The 20,785-nt window shown below is 35.4% G+C and overlaps 1 protein-coding gene across 1 annotated transcript in view; it reads left to right on the top strand.

Annotated features, from left to right (window-relative positions):
- LOC125675812 (uncharacterized) overlaps nt 1-20,785 on the top strand; it is a 133,162-nt gene that overhangs the window by 15,660 nt on the left and 96,717 nt on the right. The window contains exons 2-6 of the mRNA XM_056159464.1: nt 12,710-12,904; nt 13,137-13,244; nt 13,501-13,567; nt 19,638-19,867; nt 19,990-20,016. Of these exons, the coding sequence (XP_056015439.1) occupies nt 12,712-12,904; nt 13,137-13,244; nt 13,501-13,567; nt 19,638-19,867; nt 19,990-20,016 (625 nt within the window). The 5' untranslated portion in view covers nt 12,710-12,711. The remainder of the gene's footprint in view (nt 1-12,709; nt 12,905-13,136; nt 13,245-13,500; nt 13,568-19,637; nt 19,868-19,989; nt 20,017-20,785) is intronic.

The raw sequence follows: 20,785 nt of genomic DNA, 5'->3' as shown, positions 1-20,785 counted from the left end.
GTCTTCGAAATACTTTCCACTTTATGTAGTTTACTCCAATACATTGTAAGGTTCTGAAAATTAAAAAGCAACGAATTCAGAATTCGTCATATACATCTATAAATGTTCTCCTACAAACTTAGGTTTCTACATAATAATTCATGATTATATAGGCCGTAGTATGAATAGAAACAAAGGAGATATTTCTTATTCGCGTTTTCGATGACAGTAACTCAGTTCACATGCCTTCTCACCTCTGGTCGGCACGGGGTCCAATGCCGCTCGCGCCGGGAAGTGAGAAAGTTTCCCAGTTTACTTTAGGAAGATCGGTTGTGTCTTCCCAGTTACATTGTATCTGGGTTCTCTCATCCACCAATAAAAATGGGCGCCGCTAGATAACTGCAAAAAGTTTGAGTTTGGCGGACAACATCAATCAATCAATCAATTAATCAATCAATTTGCCCGAGTTGGTTTAATTCATAAACATGAATAAGAGGATGAGCGAGCCTGTGATGATATGAAGGTTATGAAAAGCAAATGTTAAACTACCAACTTTGAATGATATTTATCTCCTCAAGAAATGGTCTGCGACCTTAGATTGTATTAAACTTCTGTACAAACGGGTTTACAAATTCCACAATAACACAACATAACTTGTGGAAGTACAAAGGCCTGCGATTTTACCCCTGATACCAGATACATACTATAAGTATTAATTTCACATTTGAAGACCTCACCTTTATTTAAAGTTAACACGCTGAGCCGAAATAAACTAGCATACACAGCAATACACAGGCGTGCTATTCCCCATGCATATTAGAGAACGCTGAGGTTAGCATGCATTTATTATTCAAAAGCGGAGAAATGCAGGGATTTATTTTCCTGAAAAAGCAAATTTGATAGTTTTGAAACGTGTCATAATATTCCATCATCTTCACCTGAAAAAAAAAGAAATTTATACCGTCCCATATATTGTTGACATGTTTTAATTCTTGATGAAGTGTTTACCTAAATTGCTGTTTAAAGGTGTATAGCATCATACAGATATTTACCGGGAACTACCAGGCTATCGAAGCTAGGGATATATAAAATTATTTTTAATTCTTGTCGGCAAATTACATATCACATGAAAGAAAAAAAGATATTGAAACGGAAGTAGGATTTACAAATATAGTGCGCTTATATCATCATTTGAAAATTGTTCGACGTCTTAACCCGAATTAAAAACATGTGACTTCAATCCAAACCACATTAACAGATTAACTACCTATTTTTGTTAGCAAGCATATCGTAAAGGGCGGTGCACAAGTGTAATGTTACAATTCTTTCTCATTGAATGGACATTTAATAGAAAAAGTAGGTTAAAATGACAGTATGATTTTCTCCGTCTCATTACATTTTGAAACAACACTCAGCAGTCGTGTACAGGTAACTCTGAGTGTATACAGGGAATGACACATTTCTGTCATTGCTTTTCTGAAGTTAATTCCCTGTACTACCGTGTTAAAAGCTACTGGCCACCCAAAAAGAATCCGATGCCTAATCTTCCTCATCCTAATTCGTTTGAAGGGAAATGCTTTAAATCTATGAACGTATGTACGATTTTGTCCGATGTTTTAATGTGTTGTTATTACGAGTTCGTTAAAGAATCTAGCATAGACACTTTCTGCTGTCATTAGGTTTAGGTGAAACCTTATTTTTACAGGACTATCTGTTTAATGTTTGTTAATAAAGGCGATTTTCAAAATATTTTACAAGCATGATCAATCTTGAATTATTGGACCATGCGATGCATAAAACTAAATGTCATGATATTTACTTTTATTTGTACCGATACAATATCGCTGTAACCAAGGAGGTATGAAGACGCTAGAACAAAAAAGGCTGCGATTGGTCGTTGTTTCAACTAAATATCACATGAAAGAAGACTTGCAAATTAAGAATAATGAAGGATTTGTGCTATTTGAAAAAAAAGTATATGTGTGGTTAGCTGCAATAATGTAGCCCAATCCAATTTTTTTTATTCTGACGTTTTCGGGATAGGGCTACAATTCCATAGGATCTCCGTAATGGTGCAAAATAATTTTATGAATAACCGATAATAAACTCTGTGTATTGGTCCCAAATGTTGTTTACACCAAAAGGAGTACCAACTTTGTGCTCGGGCATGTCTAATAAAGGTGTTTTTCATTAAATATAATGTACAGCATGCAAAATTCTTCGTCTGCTCCGCCATGCTTGTTATCGCGAGATCTCGTAGGTGGATCTAATGAAAAGCCTAAACATTGACAATCAGCGCGAAAATGTAGTTACTCGAGCCACTTCGACAAAGGAAAGAAAATCATATTGTTGCAGAAAGAATTTACACTCTGCTGTTCGGTTTTTAACTTGATATTGAATTCAAACCTTCTCAATACCGACGAAATAGCTTTCGCCTCCATACTTGTCCATTGATGTAAATACCACCTTATATGGCATATGCAAATGACTTGACAACCGGAAGTTGAAACTTCAGTACATCAAACATGGCGCATAAATATGAATCGAGAAACTGGGATTTATCGAAATTGTTGAAAACGGTAGAATAGAGCCTCACAAATCTAAAGTTGCAGGTTGTAAATTTATATATTGACTAAGAAACATAGAATATCATTTTATTTACGTAAAGAAAGTCAGGAAATGTTTAGAATGAGCGCAAATGTTGCGGGAGTGAATCACTCCCGCATTTGCACCATTACGGAGATCCTAAGGAGTTGTAGCCCTCTCCCTAAAAAAAAATCAGAGAGGGCTACATTATTGCAGCTAATGTGTGGTGAATTAAAACCCTTCAGTAGTAGTTCTACTTCGACGATTTACGTTTAGAAAAAATATCGTATTATGTTTTGATTTTGTAACCACTTTAGAATATGTCATATGATCAACAGATAAGTAAAAACGAAGTGAATGTCGTCGTTAACAAATAAACCTGATATATAATCCGGGCACGACGCCGTAGTGTCCTCTGTGAGAGGAAATTATATATAGATACCTTGAACGAAAACTGAATTCTTGGAACCCATAAGCACAAATATATTTGTTACTGTACAACATGTATTTTTAGAGTTGTTTAAACTATATTATTTATAACACAATATTTGTGTCTCCAAAACATCACCATGAAGGTATGTACTATATATCTGCCCAAACGTGTATTTGAACAACAATTTCAGAGACTTTCTAAAATAACTGGAACAAGACAAGAATTTCAAGACATATGAGCGACATCTGTGTCTGTACATCTGGCCCCTGGGTCGAGGCATCTGCTGATGGACTGTTAGTCCCCGAAGGTCTGTACAGTCTAGTAGCTAAGTACTTCGTTACCAGGTTGAAAATACGGATATTTATTTAACTGCTGTGAAAAAAATTTAGAAATTCATTTCAAAATTAAGGAATATCTCCCTCATGCATAACTCTTATCCTTAGGCGAATTTGGCCCCAGTGTTTTTGGCACTCTAGTTTTCCTTTTAGTTCTTACAATTTTATTGTTATTTCGAATTTCCAAAATTTCGCTTGAGCATCACTGAAGAGACATTATTTGTCGAAATGCGCATCTGGTGCATCAAAATTGGTACCGTATACATCTACATGTAGATTACGTAACTAAATCAGCAAGCAAGTTAAACACGAGTACTGCAAACCGTACAACATACTTCTGTCGGACAGTGATGTTCAACCTGGAAACACATGCATTCTGGATTGATATTACACACATTCTGAGCAGCCTTAAGATAGATGATGGTGCTCGAATCCATCTGATATGCGGACTGATTATGGATCACTGAGAGGGAGGTTGTGACAAAATGTCAGTGCAATATTTATGTATTTGATCACTGTTCGTTATTTTCACCTTTCATGAGAAAAAGTCCAGGAAACTATTTGACTTACTTCTAGCCCTAATGTTGGTTGTAGTACACGTATTAAGTTCATGGTTTGAAATGTAAAAGTATGTAACTCTCAGAGAGGAAGGCTGTGACAAAATTTCAGGGCAATGCTTGTATCGATAACTGGTTCACCTACGTGTACCTCTAAAGTATGTCATGGTACACCAATCCAGCTAAAATGCTAAATGAATTTGTAATCCTCCGAAAGGAAACTTGTGACTGAATTTCAGGGCAATATCTAGATCCGTAATGAAAAAGTAGGAAACAATGTATACTTTAATCCAATCATCAAATCTGTCTATGTCAAAGTTATGAATATTTACAGAAATTATGATAATGATTTTTGTTTTCGGTATTCTTAATGTTGATATTTTTATGTACAAAGAAAGAGGATGGGTCATTCTTATTTTACTATTACACCCAAACATTTTAATTATAAACAAAATTTGCAGTGCCTAGACATAGACCACCTCATACCTAATCCACCATCGTGTTTATGTTCTTCATCTTCATTCAACTATAGTCCAGCTGGAAATGTCATTAATGGTGATGTTGATGTAGTTGAAAATATGGACGGCAGATCACTTCTTCTGAAAGACCCCAAATACAGAGAACTTTGGTCTCTCAATTTGCGACATAACTTCAACTTTATTAAGAGTTTTGTCGAGGATTATACCAGACGATGGGCTAAATATGAAAATGAAGAACTAGATACATTGTCACAATGAATCAAAAGTATAAGAGGAATATTAAAATATCGCATTAGACATACTAAAACAAAGGTACGTACCATCTATCCTTCTGTGTTTAGTTAATCAGAAGTGATAAAAGAATTAGATAAGTTACATGAAGAATATGTATTGGTTTCAGCTGACGAATTTCGCAACAATATGGTCTTCATTTGTAAAGCTCAATATTGCAACTGCATTTTCAACGAACTTGACATTAATTCTATTTTTTGGTATTCGTATTTATACTCCAAATGCCAAAGGACGGAATTCTGCAAAACTATGTTTAGTTTTAGACACATTTAATTTCCCAGTCAATAGGTCGGATAAATTCTATGAGTTATCGTCCCTATACTTAAAAACACCCTTATAAACAAAATTACAGTCAACTCTCGATCAACCGCAACCTTTTTTAATTGATGGGATTATAGCAAATTTGGCAATTACTCCGGTAATTCAATTTCCGCCATCCTGGGCAGAAAGAGTTACTATTCTTGAATATGTAAGAGTTATCTCCCATTCAAGTACAATACTTGTATGACTACAATAATGTAAAAATATGACGTAAAAATTATTTTCAATTTTTTTAACATTTTTGAAATATAGTGATCCCCGGTTATAACAACAACACTTGTACCTCAGCAGTCTCATGATTATGACGGGGGTGGCATTATATCGGGGAGGGTGTATGTGAACAGCTGTGATAAGAAATAAAACAAATTGTATCTACTACATCAATGTGTTTTGATTGTCTTTAGAGGACTAACGGTAAAAAGTTGGTTAAGCCTACTCACTGATTTGTTTTTTCTGCCGTTGATCAGCGATAATTAGCGGGGGTGATTATAACGGATATTGCCCACACCGTACCTGTAAATACGTTGGCGGATGACGGTAAATAAAATATCTCCCCCTTTTAATAAACTCTTGCCATAAAACAGTAAAAATGATTTGCAATTTCATGTCGTATACATTTCAGGTGGTCTTCTTGGTATGTGATAATTTGTTTATTTCCTTTGAATTTAAACAGAAACCTCTTTCATGTTGAAGCCATCGTTAACTTGAAATAATTTTCCTATGATGTCAATCAATTAGTTCGTTATTCTCCCTACCAATAGTACAAAAGTATTGAGAAGTACATATAAGTATTCGTACAAATACAGTATACAATATGATGTGTTCACAATATATGCATACGTACAAACTGCAGCAACATAAACAAAGTCACAATAGAGGGGCAGAGTATGATGGATAGCTTTTAAGAATTTACTTAATTTTCTTAATGTTACAATATTGTCAGAATTAAATTTTGTTGTTGATACACCAAGACAACAGTTTACATTACATACTTTTCTTGTATATCTAATACAGCAATTAATGTGACCCTGTCTACCCAGGTGTAACCCAGAGATCGATAATGACAAATTTTCGGCTTCATTGACCACATGAACCGTGGTGGTTTAGTGAGATAATTAAAACTGTAAAACATACTTTTATAACAACAAAAAAACTTTGGCAAACGAAGAGTGAATTTGGCGTTTTAACGAGAATTTTAAATGATAGGAAAAATGTTCTAAGATAAATGCAACGTTATAACGAAGATGGCAATGAAATGAGTGGCGATAATCCAAGAGTTCACAGTACATTGATGGATCCAGTAAGTGCTCTACCAAGCCCCCTATCCTTTCTCCTCACGAAAATATTAACACCTGTGAAGGAGAAACTTCAAAACTCACCTTGCGATTACATATGTCAGATGTTGTGTAAATCGAATATGGATTCTATAAAATTCTAATTGGTGTGCATATTCTTATCGATTTTTAAAGATTTGCGTGAATGAATTTCTTAATGATCACTTTGATTATAACAGACGTAGATTCAATCGGGGATTTTAAAAACAAATAAGGCCTGCTTCTTCCGTCTCACTTTTCCCCAGGATCCCTAGTCCATTGACTAATAATATATCTGATACCAGATGACGATAAAAAGGTTTCCGGTTCCATTGGTAGATATTTCGTCATAGAGTACAAATTAAATGTTCAATACTTCTACTTTCGATATGTTAACCTATTGAGGAAAAAAAAAACAAGCATATCCTTGTTAATGTGAAAGATGTGCGTATATATCACAAAAAGTTTAACTCCTTTAGTTCCTCCTGCCAGAGACTAGTAAATAATTAGCAATTTATATGATTTGCAAAAATGTGACATTTTTTACACATTTTATCCAGTATCCAACGAACTAAATTTCCGAATAACTGCTCAAAATTAACACCCGCTGGTATGTGTAAACCCCGTACCTGATTGGTTGCAAGATTACGACTAATTTAAACATGGTTTATTTACTGCAGCGATGTATACATTTTCCTGTAGTGGCGATTAACCGAAAACGCGATGACAAAGGCAACATCCAATTGTCGATAATAAAGCGCAGCTCAACGCTTTAAAATGCACTCATTTACCTCATTGATGTTGGAAGCTCTTAGGTCATGCTTATTCGTCAAAAACGTCTGTATCGCTGTACGAAAAAAAAAACCCCGTCTGGTGCAGTAAAACGATGAAGTAACACTTACACGGCCCGTATATCGTGAATATTCCAGAGGCTTCATTTTTGTTATCAATACACGCACACTACCAATCTTATGACTCTAAGGTCTGGCACACAAGCACTTTACTAAATTGGATATACGACTGGTATTAGAATTTAGGATTTTCGTTTAAAATCAACTTGTGATTGTTTTGTGTGTAGAATAAGCTCAACATTGGACATTGGTATTGCTCACCTATCATAAGTTAATACGCAAAAGCATACACAGTTTCGCGCTTTTATTTTGTTTCTTTTTGGTCATAAATGGGTGCATGTAAAACAAGAAAATTCAGGGAATTACCAATAACGGGATTTACTAACGCCCCATAAGACTTTATAAGAATACGAAATTGTTCGATATCATGCTGGTATAACCCAGTATAGTCCCCCACATCACACGTGTACATACTCACATCACACGTGTACATACTCACATCACACGTGTACATACTCACATCACACGTGTACATACTCACATCACACGTGTACATACTCACATCACACGTGTACACACTCACATCACACGTGTACATACTCACATCACACGTGTACATACTGACATCACACGTGTACATACTCACATCACACGTGTACATACTCACATCACACGTGTACATACTCACATCACACGTGTACATACTCACATCACACATGTACATACGGACATCACACGTGTACATACGGACATCACACGTGTACATACTCACATCACACGTGTACATACTCACATCACACGTGTACATACTCACATCACACGTGTACATACTCACATCACACATGTACATACGAACATCACACGTGTACATACTCACATCACACGTGTACATACTCACATCACACGTGTACATACTCACATCACACGTGTACATACTCACATCACACGTGTACATACCGCCATCACATGTGTACATACGGACATCACACATGTACATACGGACATCACACGTGTACATACTCACATCACACGTGTACATACTCACATCACACGTGTACATACTGACATCACACGTGTACATACTGACATCACACATGTACATACGGACATCACACGTGTACATACTCACATCACACGTGTACACACTCACATCACACGTGTACATACTCACATCACACGTGTACATACCGACATCACACGTGTACATACTGACATCACACGTGTACATACTCACATCACACGTGTACATACTCACATCACACGTGTACATACTCACATCACATGTGTACATACTCACATCACACGTGTACACACTCACATCACACGTGTACATACTCACATCACACGTGTACACACTCACATCACACATGTACATACTGACATCACACATGTACATACTCACATCACACGTGTACATACTCACATCACACGTGTACACACTCACATCACACGTGTACATACTCACATCACACGTGTACATACTGACATCACACGTGTACATACTCACATCACACGTGTACATACTCACATCACACGTGTACATACTCACATCACACGTGTACATACTGACATCACACGTGTACATACTCACATCACACGTGTACATACTCACATCACACGAGTACATACTCACATCACACGTGTACATACTCACATCACACGTGTACATACTCACATATGCCGAGGTAAAATTGTCATTTTTTTTCAAATATTTTCACGGAGCGTCGCTCTTGACGTTTTTAAATAGTTATCGACCTTAACACAATTTCACCTTAAGAGCGGGCATGTAACATAGATCATCTAGCTCATTATCTTCTTGTAAAAGTACAATTATGTGCAGCTAAAATTGTTACTGGTCTTCCTATCTTTGCATCTAGAGAATCCCTTTATTTAGAAACAGGCTGGTAAACTTTACAAAGTAGACGTTATATTGCAAAAATGACTACGATGTTTAAAATTTGCAATGGTAGCGCTCCTGATTATTTAAATGAAATTATTCCACATAAATATGAAAATATATCCGTTTTTAATACTAGAAACAAAGATCAGGTTTACACTCCAAAATGCAGATTAAAGTTATTAAAGAAATCATTTGTACCCGACTCTATAAAACAGTGGAATTTATTAAATGTAGAAGCCAGAGAAGCCATTTCAATCAATTCATTCCGCTAAAAATATAACAGATATTACAAGACCACCATTATATTACTCTTTTCGAAAACGATATATGACCCCTGGGTCGAGGCCTCTGCTGGTGGACTCTTAGTCCCCGAGGGCCTCTACAGCCCAGTAGCTAAGTACTTCGTTACTAGCTTGAAAATACGGATGTATATTTAATTGCTGTTATAAAATTTAGAAATTCATTTCAAAATTAAGGATCATCTCCCTCATGTATAACTCTTATCCTTGGACGAATTTGGCTCCACTTGTTTGGCACGCTGTTTTTGGCTATATTTAGATCTAAAACTTCATAGTTATTTCGGATTTCAAACATTTCGGTTGAGCATCATTGAAGAGACATTATTTGTCGAAATGCGCATCTGGTGCATCAAAATTGGTACCGTATAAGTTTTACATTATGACCCCTGGGTCGAGGCCTCTGCTGGTGGACTGTTAGTCCCCGAGGGTCTCTACAGCCCAGTAGCTAAGTACTTCGTTATTAGCTTGAAAATCCGGATATATACTTAATTGCTTTTATACAATTTAGAAATTCATTTCAAAATTAAGGATTATCTCCCTCATGCATAGCTTGTTTGGCACGCTGTTTTTGGCTATATTTAGATCTAAAACTTCATAGTTATTTCGGATTTCAAACATTTCGGTTGAACATCATTGAAGAGACATAATTTGTCGAAATGCGCATCTGGTGCATCAAAATTGGTACCGTATAAGTTTTACATCAACCTTATTCATACAAAGCTAAGATACAATTGTATACTTAATTATGATCTTCATAAACAAAATATTACAAATTCTCCGTTTTGTACACGATGATATATTAATGAAGATGTATATTATCTCTTTTTTGCTTGTAAAAATTACTCCAGGGCTAGAAATAACCTTTTTAATCGCCTTTTCATGCTTGACTTGGTTAATACTGATACAAAATTGTTATTATGCGGTAATGTAAATTTACCTCTGCAAACTAATATAAATATTTGTTTCAGTTGCTCATAGATTTATAGAAAAAACTTGTAGATTCGTTTAATCATTGTACATTTTACCTGTTAATTATTACTTTGCATGACAAATTGTAATATTTTAGGAGAGGGACTTGTAAGTTGTTAAAATTTGTTCCCAATCCTTTTGATTTCATCAATAAAATATGTTCAAAACAAGCAAAACAAAAATGCCAATCGCCCTACAATCATATACTGGTGTTGTAGTAATTTAAGTTGAAATCACGACCTCCTCATTCCAACCAGAAGCAGGCAGTGTCACTGTGGAGATATTGTGTACAGTGACACTGAATGCATTATTATTTAACACAACCAGTGTATACTTTATGTTCAAAGTTCAAAAAGGTACGGGTGATTCGCCGCTGGATCCTTTTAAAACGTTAAACGCATGTGCAGGCTCTTATTAGGGGCAACCCAGATAACGGAAGTTGTCCAGTCAGAGTCATCTAGCGAATAATTATTGGCTGACGTCACGGCATAACTGAAGTGATATTGTCCTGTCTCCGATAGGCTACTGTGTGAAAAACATGAACAGTAAAAACTAACACCACTAGTGCGGGTTTTGATACTTTGTATAAAAAAGAAATATATTACATCTTCATTAATGTTTATAACGAGGGCAATTTATCAAACAATCACAAGTACATGGTAAACAATCTACAGAGTACATTGTAAACTATCTAACATTGTCTGACGTCACAGTATCAGAAGGGGATATGGGCATTCTCGTTCATAAAGGTATTTCATGATGCAAGTAAAAAGTGTTCAGAGAGGAAAACGATCCATTTAAGAACAGAGAAAAAAAGTGCGGAAAACTGGACTGACTGACAGACGGACGGAGCGCAAACCTAAAGTTCCCTCGACTTCGTCGGTAGGGGACTTATTAAAAAGTGATCGGACCTCGGGCCCAAGTTTTAAAAACGTAGTCCGCCCTCTTCATATGCATGGTGATGTAATAAATACAAAGTCTTTCATAATATGCGTGATTATTAAGATTGGATTGTGAGATATTCAATATTAGACATGGAATCTAACAACAATAATGGTTCAGAATGTCCCATCTTTTACAATTGTTCCGTATAACGAAGACAACTTATATACATGTAAATGTAATATACATGTATTGATTGATTGGATATTGTTTAACGTCGCTCTCGAGAATATATCACTCATAAGGAGACCCACTGCAAGTGAAGGGCTGCAAATTTCGGCCTATGCTCGACGCTTAAGGCCTTTGAACAGGGAGGGATCTTTATCGTGCCATACCTGCTGTGACAGGGGGCTCGGTTTTTGCGGTCTCAACCGAAGGGCCACCCCATTTAGTCGCCTTTTACGACAAGTAAGGGGTTCTGAGGACCTATTCTAACACGGAACCCACGGGATTATATATGTATTGGAAGTATTTACTGATTTCCCAATAGTTTGTATTGCTTGTAGGAGTTTGATCACTGTTCGTTATCTTCACCTTGCATTCATAAGATTTTAGAAAACCGTAAAACAATTCTTAAAAATTCTGACCGCCTTATAAACGATTTTAGAGATCTACCCACAGTGGCTTTTAAAAGAGACAAAAATTAAAGGAAAATTAAAATTAATAAATATAATTACATATGATTGTTATTTAATGCTTACTATAAGGAGTCTTGGTTAATTTTAATGTTATTCAAATTATATTAAAACTATATAAATTCGTTTGTACTTCAATTTATCATAACTTTTCAATATTTATTTCCTTTCTTGCAAGTTGTAACAGTGGTTTCTTTTCTAAAATATTGGTGGCCGTGCAAAAGGCCGTTTGGACTTGATAGTCTGCAGCACAGGTTATATGCCATTCATTAACACCTCATAGTTTAACTACTCTTACTATGAACAAAGCAGGTCAAACTGAAATAACTTAAGTAACGTCGGCATTATGGTTAAAATCAGCTCGATCCGCTCCTTTATTTTCATGTTGTCGCAATACGAGGAGCGGGTCGAGGAGCTGATTTTAATCAGATTGGTCCGAAGGAACAGTAAGAGTTATCAATTGACAAGTAAAAATTTAAGTTGATAGCACAAGTGACCAGTGATTAGAAATATTTATTTATTGTCCTGTAATTTGGTTATAGGAAGGTCTTAGGTATATCCTTTGATTATTTACAATTTCATTTCTCTTTCAGAATATAATTCACTGCACAGTGATACTGAAGTTGTCTCTCCTACACCAAAGCCACATCTGTATTAATCATAAAAATAAAGAGACATTCGTGTCATTCGATCCCTGGACCGCGTTATGATATCCAGGAATCAGTGATATCTTAGACCCTTCACTATTTTCGTACAGGGTTCCAAAATGACTTCATCGATTTTGAAGCACGGAATATAATATTCTGATTTTCTACCCAGGTATGTCGTACAACCAGTATGGTTACGTGGTGGCTTCCTGTCCTCTCAATGAGACAGAGTTTACTACAGCGGCGACCAGACTGAACTGTACCGAGGATAAGTATGGACGGAATCAGTATACATGTGTTCCCAAGCTTGACTTGTCGGCAATAGTAGAGTTCTGCTACAGGTACACCGTGGGAATCTACCCGAAAGGTGCGTACAAACAATTCAAAAACAAGAAAAGAAAAACACTGATAAGATTTTATATGAAATTTGTCACTTTCAAGAAATCTAACGATTAACTGATATTTTAAAATATATCGGAGAACTGATAAATACATTTTTGTAATGTTTATCAGAATGGACACGCTTGGGAAAGTAAAAAAGAATATGACTACTTCATCATCTACATCAATGTAATCATGTATCTCTTTCTTTTAATTAGGTATTTGTCTAGGGGCACTCTATAATGGAGACCTGGACGCGCTCAGGTGTGGACATTTCTCGGAGGGTTGTCCAGCTGACAGTTACAGAGGAGCTGACCTGTTTAAATGTTAGTATTTTATATGATTATCTGCTGAAATTACAGGGAATTGACCTGTATAAATGTTGGTATATTACATAATAATTATCTACTGAAATTACAGGGGAACAGACCTTTATAAATGTTGGTATATTACATAATAATTATCAACTGAAATTACAGGGAACTGATCAGTATCGATCTTGATATATTAATTAAATAATTATCTACTAAAATCATATGTTTATCTATTGCATACATTCACCAATATTCGGATTCTTTGTAGTTCCAGCTTGCTCTCAAATCAATACAGAACAGCGATGCTTCTATGCAGACCCCGCTTGTCCTAACGAGTAAGTAACTCAGACATTGTGATTTTATGAATGTTGGTTCAGATGCACGTGCGACCAAATGACTGTAGCGAACTGAATCATTTCAAAATAAGTCTATATAAATATGTTTGATATATGCATACATCTAATTACATTTGATGTTTGTCCGTGCTTTCAATTATGTAATATATTTTCTATCCGGGTTAGAATAGATTCTCAATACCCCTTACTTGTCGTAAGAGACGACTAAATGGAGCGTTCCTTCGGGTGAGACCGTAAAGACCGAGATCCCGTGTCACAGCGGGTGTGACACGATAACGATCTCTCCCTGCTCAACGGCCATACGACTAAATTCTACAGCCCTTCATCAGCAATGGTTACGTCTCCATATGGATGAAACATTCTTGAGATGGATGTTAAACAGTATACAATCAATCAATATATTTATTTTTATATCGTAACACCAACATATTGATATAATTTAAAGAAACGTAACTTTACTACACATGCATGAACGCAAACACCATCTTTACACATTCATCAAAGCCCAATTCGAACTCAAAACCCCAACATCAATGAATGTTTTACATTTACTGGTAAAACCAAAACATATGATGACCCTATTAATTATATGTTTTAAAGGGACTGGTTCACGATTTTTGCTAAAAATATTTTCCATTTTTGATGTTAAACATTAGAAATATAACTGATTTATTGTTGACAGCCAAAATTTTGACCTTCTGAATGCAAGAATGAGAGCTATATTTTAGCCTTAAATATGTGTTATGTAAACAAAGACTCGAGTCTTTTTATGTAAACAAACAAGTGAAATATTGATTTTGAAATATAATGCATCTTAATTTTGCATGGTCATAAATTTTGACTTGTAGATGACACATTTCACCCCAAAAATGCTTGAAATGTGAAAGATATAATAATACTTGTATCGATATCCATTCCTTTTGAAAATTTCGTATACAGTAGCATACCGCAATCTTTGTTTACAAAACAAATAATAATCTCTCTATAATAAGCTTCTGTGAAGATGTATAATCTTAATTTTCATGTGAAATCTTTCAAACACATTAGACAGTAGATTTTGATCATTAAAAGGGAAAAACAAAATTTTGGGTAAAATCGTGAATTAGTCCCTTTAATACCTGGTTTGATAAATTAAGGAAAAAGGGAATGCGCAAGGTACATGTGTATGTTTGTTCTCGAAAACCCTTTTATATGTTGCCTTGCTTTTTATATGTTAGATGTGCTAAATATAAGTATTGTTTATCATATGTCCTTACGTAAAACATTGACACTTCAAAGGGAAGTACGTCTAAAACTTGTAGGTCACACAAATTTCCCATAGGGTGACGAGGATGCAAAATTACACAATAAAAGCTATATAAACATGGCTATCCTCACATATAGGTTATACGTTGAAGAAACACATGTCATCAGTACATGTAAATACAACGACAGGTGTAGAATACAAATACTCCCGTAGATCACCTCCTAAGTAGGCTGTGTGGAACACAATACAAACAACACGCACAAGTGCATCTATCTATATCAACAATTGATTAGGAATATTCTCATGCCAAAGAAAAAGAAAACACATCGACAGGGGATGCATACACCTCCTAGGCACCTGATCCCACCTCTGGTATATCCGGGGGTCCGTGTTTGTCCAACTTTCTATTTTGTATTGGTTATAGACGTTTTGAAATTGATCACTGTTTGTTACCTTCACCTTTGTTTATGTACATGGTATAACAGGGAATTTCCAATCTGTACAGATTTAATCAAATGACGTCCATTATCATACACAGTACATCAGGTGACATCAAGTACATACAATATATACAGTATATATCTAATAAATGTATCTGTTCAGACTGTTATTATATATTTAAAGAATGACTTTTAATCTTTTTAACATTTTGTAAAATTTCATCTGGTTCATGTAGTTTATGCGTAAAAATCTCCGAAACCAATCTATATCGTATAAAAAAAGAAATGAATTGTGATTTAAATTCAACACTAAAAGATGCAAATATTTTTAATTTTATTTCGGAAACAGTAAATAGGATTTGATTCCACCGCACAAGGATTCGCTTAGCAACATACTGATGAAGTGTCGACCATGGAGGAAGCTATATTGTTCCTTTGCTTACAGGAGAATAGACTTAAATTATCGTATTTTGAAATGTATGGTCATTTTTTTAATCACACAAAATATTCATAGGTTGGATAGTGTGTATGTTATGTAGGTCTGATGTGTACTTCACAGTGCAAGATCAACTTTAAGTTATTTCCCACCACAGTACGAACGCTTGTTTCATAGACCTCGTTAACTACATGTATACGTCACATCACGTCATGCACCAGAAAACTCAATATAATGTGTGATGTTTGATTTAATAGCATGTTTAAACTTCAATATGACTTACCAAAGTATGCATCCTTGTCGTCAATTAAATCTGATACGGTAAATTATGCAAGCAATTCACAAATAGCAACCCACATACTAATCGATGAAACATGTCATCATATGGTAGAATGTGTAAGGCATTCTTAACACATTTTCCTTTCGCAGGTCGATCAAGCAACATCAGCAAGGGAATTCAGAATGAAATAGCAATTTTGCAAATACATGGTCTTGATATACCGTTTTTAATTTCGCATACGACATCGTTATATCGCAGTTTCTGCTTCATTGTTTACCATTTTATGTTATTTTACTTGTAAATAAAGAACCTAAGTTTGAAGTAAAAATTGTCGCGGGTCTAGCATATACAGTATGAACAGTGTATATGAGTGTACAGTATGTACAGTGTATATCAGTGTACAGTGTATATCAGTGTCCAGTATGTACAATGTCTATAGTTCTCCAGTATGTACAGTGTAAATCAATGATCAGTATGTACAGTGCAAAACAGTGTTCAGTATGTACAGTGTATATCAGTACCCAGTATGTACAGTGTATACCAATCTCCAGTATGTACAGTGTATGTCAGTGTCCAGTATGTACAGTATATATCAGTGTCCAGTATGTACAGTGTATATCAGTGTCCAGTATGTACAGTGTATATCAGTGTCCAGTATGTACAGTGTATATCAGTGTCCAGTATTTACAGTGTATATCAGTGTCCAGTATGTACAGTGTATATCAGTGTCCAGTATGTTCAGTGTATATCAGTGTCCAGTATTTACAGCGTATATCAGTGTCCAGTATGTACAGTGTATATCAGTGTCCAGTATGTACAGTGTATATCAGTGTCCAGTATGTACAGTGTATATCAGTGTCCAGTATGTACAGTGTATATCAGTGTCCATTATTTACAGTGTATATCAGTGTCCAGTATGTATAGTGTATATCAGTGTCCAGTATTTACAGTGTATATCAGTGTCTATTTTTCACAGTATATATCAGTGTCCAGTATGTACAGTGTATATCAGTGTCCAGTATGTACAGTGTATATCAGTGTCCAGTATGTACAGTGTATATCAGTGTCCAGTATGTACAGTGTATATCAGTGTCCAGTATGTACAGTGTATATCAGTGTCCAGTATGTACAGTGTATATCAGTGTCCAGTATGTACAGTGTATCAGTGTTAAATATGTGCAGTGTATATCAGTGTCCAGTATGTACAGTGTATATCAGTGTACATGATGTACAGTGTATATCAGTGTCCAGTATGTACAGTGTACATCAGTGTCCAGTATGTACAATGTATATCAATGTCCAGTATGTACAGTGTATATCAGTGTCCAGTATGTACAGTGTATATCAGTGTCCATTATGTACAATGTATATCAGTGTAGTGGAGATATAGTGTATATTAATGTATATCAGTGTCCAGTATGTACAGTGTATATCAGTGTCCAGTATGTACAGTGTATATCAATATTCAGTATGTACAATGTATATTAATATCCAGTATGTACAGTGTATGTCAGTGTCCAGTATGTACAGTGTATATCAGTGTCCAGTATGTACAGTGTATATCAGTGTCCAGTATGTACAGTGTATATCAGTGTCCAGTATGTACAGTGTATATCAGTGTCCAGTATGTACAGTGTATATCAGTGTCCAGTATGTACAGTGTATCAGTGTTAAATATGTGCAGTGTATATCAGTGTCCAGTATGTACAGTGTATATCAGTGTACATGATGTACAGTGTATATCAGTGTCCAGTATGTACAGTGTACATCAGTGTCCAGTATGTACAATGTATATCAATGTCCAGTATGTACAGTGTATATCAGTGTCCAGTATGTGCAGTGTATATCAGTGTCCATTATGTACAATGTATATCAGTGTCCAGTTTGTACAATGTATAGCAGTGTCCAGTATGTACAGTGTATAGCAGTGTCCAGTATGTACAATGTATATCAGTGTAGTGGATGTATAGTGTATATTAATGTATATCAGTGTCCAGTATGTACAGTGTATATCAGTGTCCAGTATGTACAGTGTATATCAGTGTCCAGTATGTACAATGTATATCAGTGTAGTGAAGATATAGTGTATATTAATGTATATCAATGTCCAATATGTACAGTGTATATCAGTGTCTAGTATGTACAGTGTATATCAATATTCAGTATGTACAATGTATATCAATATCCAGTATGTACAGTGTATGTCAGTGTCCAGTATGTACAGTGTATATCAGTGTCCAGTATGTACAGTGTATATCAGTGTACAGTATGTACAGTGTATATCAGTGTCCAGTATGTACAGTGTATATCAGTGTCCAGTATGTACAGTGTATATCAGTGTCCAGTATGTACAGTGTATATCAGTGTCCAGCATGTACAGTGTATGTCAGTGTCCAGTATGTACAGTGTATATCAGTGTAGTGTATGTATAGTGTATATTAATGTCCAGTATGTACAGTGTATATCAGTGTCCTGTATGTGCAGTGTATATGAGTGTCCAGTATGTACAGTGTATATCAGTGTACAGTATGTACAGTGTATATCAGTGTCCAGTATGTACAGTGTATATCAGTGTCCAGTATGTACAGTGTATATCAGTGTCCAGTATGCACAGTGTATAGCAGTGTCCAGTATGTACAGTGTATAGCAGTGTCCAGTATGTACAGTGTATAGCAGTGTCCAGTATGTACAATGTACATCAGTTTAGTGGATGTATAGTGTATATTAATGTATATCAATGTCCAGTATGTACAGTGTATATCAGTATCCAGTATGTACAGTGTATATCAGTGTTCAGTATGTACAGTGTATATCAGTTTTAATATGTACAATGTGTATCAGTGTCCAGTATGTACAGTGTATATCAGTGTCCAGTATGTACATTATATACAAGAGTCCAGTGTGTACAGTGTATATCAGTTTTAGTATGTACAGTGTATATCAGTGTACAGTGTGAATAGTGTATACCAGGGATTTTCCAGTATACAAATCCTGTATCAGTAACTTTCTGATACCAATATATACACTTTGGATGTACATGTAATGGTGATATTCACGTATATAATGGGCTATGACGAGGTGAAAATGTTAAACTTTAATTCTATATCAGGACCTTTGTTTTCTAGGTAAGGTATTCTACCTGGCGACGATTACTACGGTCTGACTGTCACATTTATTCTCCCATCAAATGTCAGATCATACCTGATCAATTTGTTGCTTTATTTGACGTTAGGTCCACAGCAGAAATTGAATTTAGAAGAAAAATAACATGGGGTTTGTAATGAAAAGTCTTGGCTTCTACTTTTGCAAGGCAGAAAAAAAGGAGTCTGGAATCATCAGGGCTTTGCAGTATTTGTGATATTATTTTGATGATTAATAATGACGAAAACAATAATGAAAAAGGTCTAACATGAAGACCGGATTCATGGTAACCGGAAAACTTGATTTTTATTTTTTTGAAAATCCAGAATACTGGAATAGATTTCGTTTCTGTGCCCCCATTATTTATTTTGCGCCACCTCCACCCCACCCCCTCCAACTTCAGATCTTCCTCTTCACACATTTTTCAGCCTTTATGATCTCAACAATATGACTTCGCATTATTGGGAATTTCGTAAGAAAACTGTTCTCTTTTTATTTACATTTAGAACAGAGAGTTTTACTACTGAAGATGAACCGATTCCTACAGGATCAACAACATTGATGAACGCCTTCAATACAACAACGAATATATCGAATACACTTACCACGCCTGTAGAACAAGGATCCGCCGATGTAGGGGCGATCATTGGAAGTGTAATGTCCGTCGTAATTGTTCTTGTCATTGTACTAGCAGTCGTATTTTGGAGACGAAGGAAAAGATACTCGCGTGTGCCTCGTATGTTAAATTAAGAATGATTGTCAAATAAATACATTTATATGATATTAATCAATTTGCCTTTGTTTTATTTTATTGTGCTCCTTTATGAATTGAATTCTTAACTTTTTTTTTCTTTGTAGAGGAAGAAATAATGCTGGCTGATTTGGGTAAGATTATTTCAAATTAATTCATAGGAAATAGTAATGCAGACTATATATGATTACAACCATTCTGCACCCAATGCATTTCAGAATAATCAAGCTTATAAGAAAACTAAGTATTTTTTATTTCAAAATAGAAACATGTCTACTACAATGTTACACAATTTACAGACCCTGAGGCGTACTACTATACCATCTGAACCGTTCCATTACCGATAAGAACCGTTCTGTTCCCGATAAAAACAGTTCCCTTCAAAACGTTCAGTGTGCCATTTCCAGCGTTCCATATTCGTCTAGAATAGTCCGTTTCCTCAAAGTGTTCATTCCTTCAAAGCATTAATTCCCGCGTCGTCATTTGGAACTCACGCGTCAGTCCTTCATTGTAGGTCAACATGGCGCTTGGTCGAAATGAAAGAAGAATATTGCTCTTGATTCGTCAAACATATTTGAAATTGTATAAAGGTTGAAATTTCTCCAGTTCAAATTCATAAAGTTTACAGACAAATTATCAGTTCATCACGATCACGCCAGAGCATATTTTCATTTTGGGGTAAAAGCCGAATTTACTTTCACCAAATTTGTGAATTGAAATCAAGTCACTGAAGAAGAAATTATTTGAACATGGATATTTTTTCTTAAAACCAATAATAAGATCAATCAATGAAGAACGGTAATGTTACTGATGGTGAAGAGAAGTTAATACAATGTGGATTCCCTCTCTGTTGTTCTTGATAGGGGATATCGAAACAGAATGTTAAATCGTAAGATCTACTTT

This window comes from Ostrea edulis, chromosome 3 (genome assembly GCF_947568905.1).
Source record: "Ostrea edulis chromosome 3, xbOstEdul1.1, whole genome shotgun sequence".
In the NCBI taxonomy this organism is placed as follows: Eukaryota; Metazoa; Mollusca; class Bivalvia; order Ostreida; family Ostreidae; genus Ostrea; species Ostrea edulis.
The sequence above is the reverse complement of the archived record's forward strand: the minus strand, read 5'-3'. Positions and strand labels throughout refer to the sequence as shown.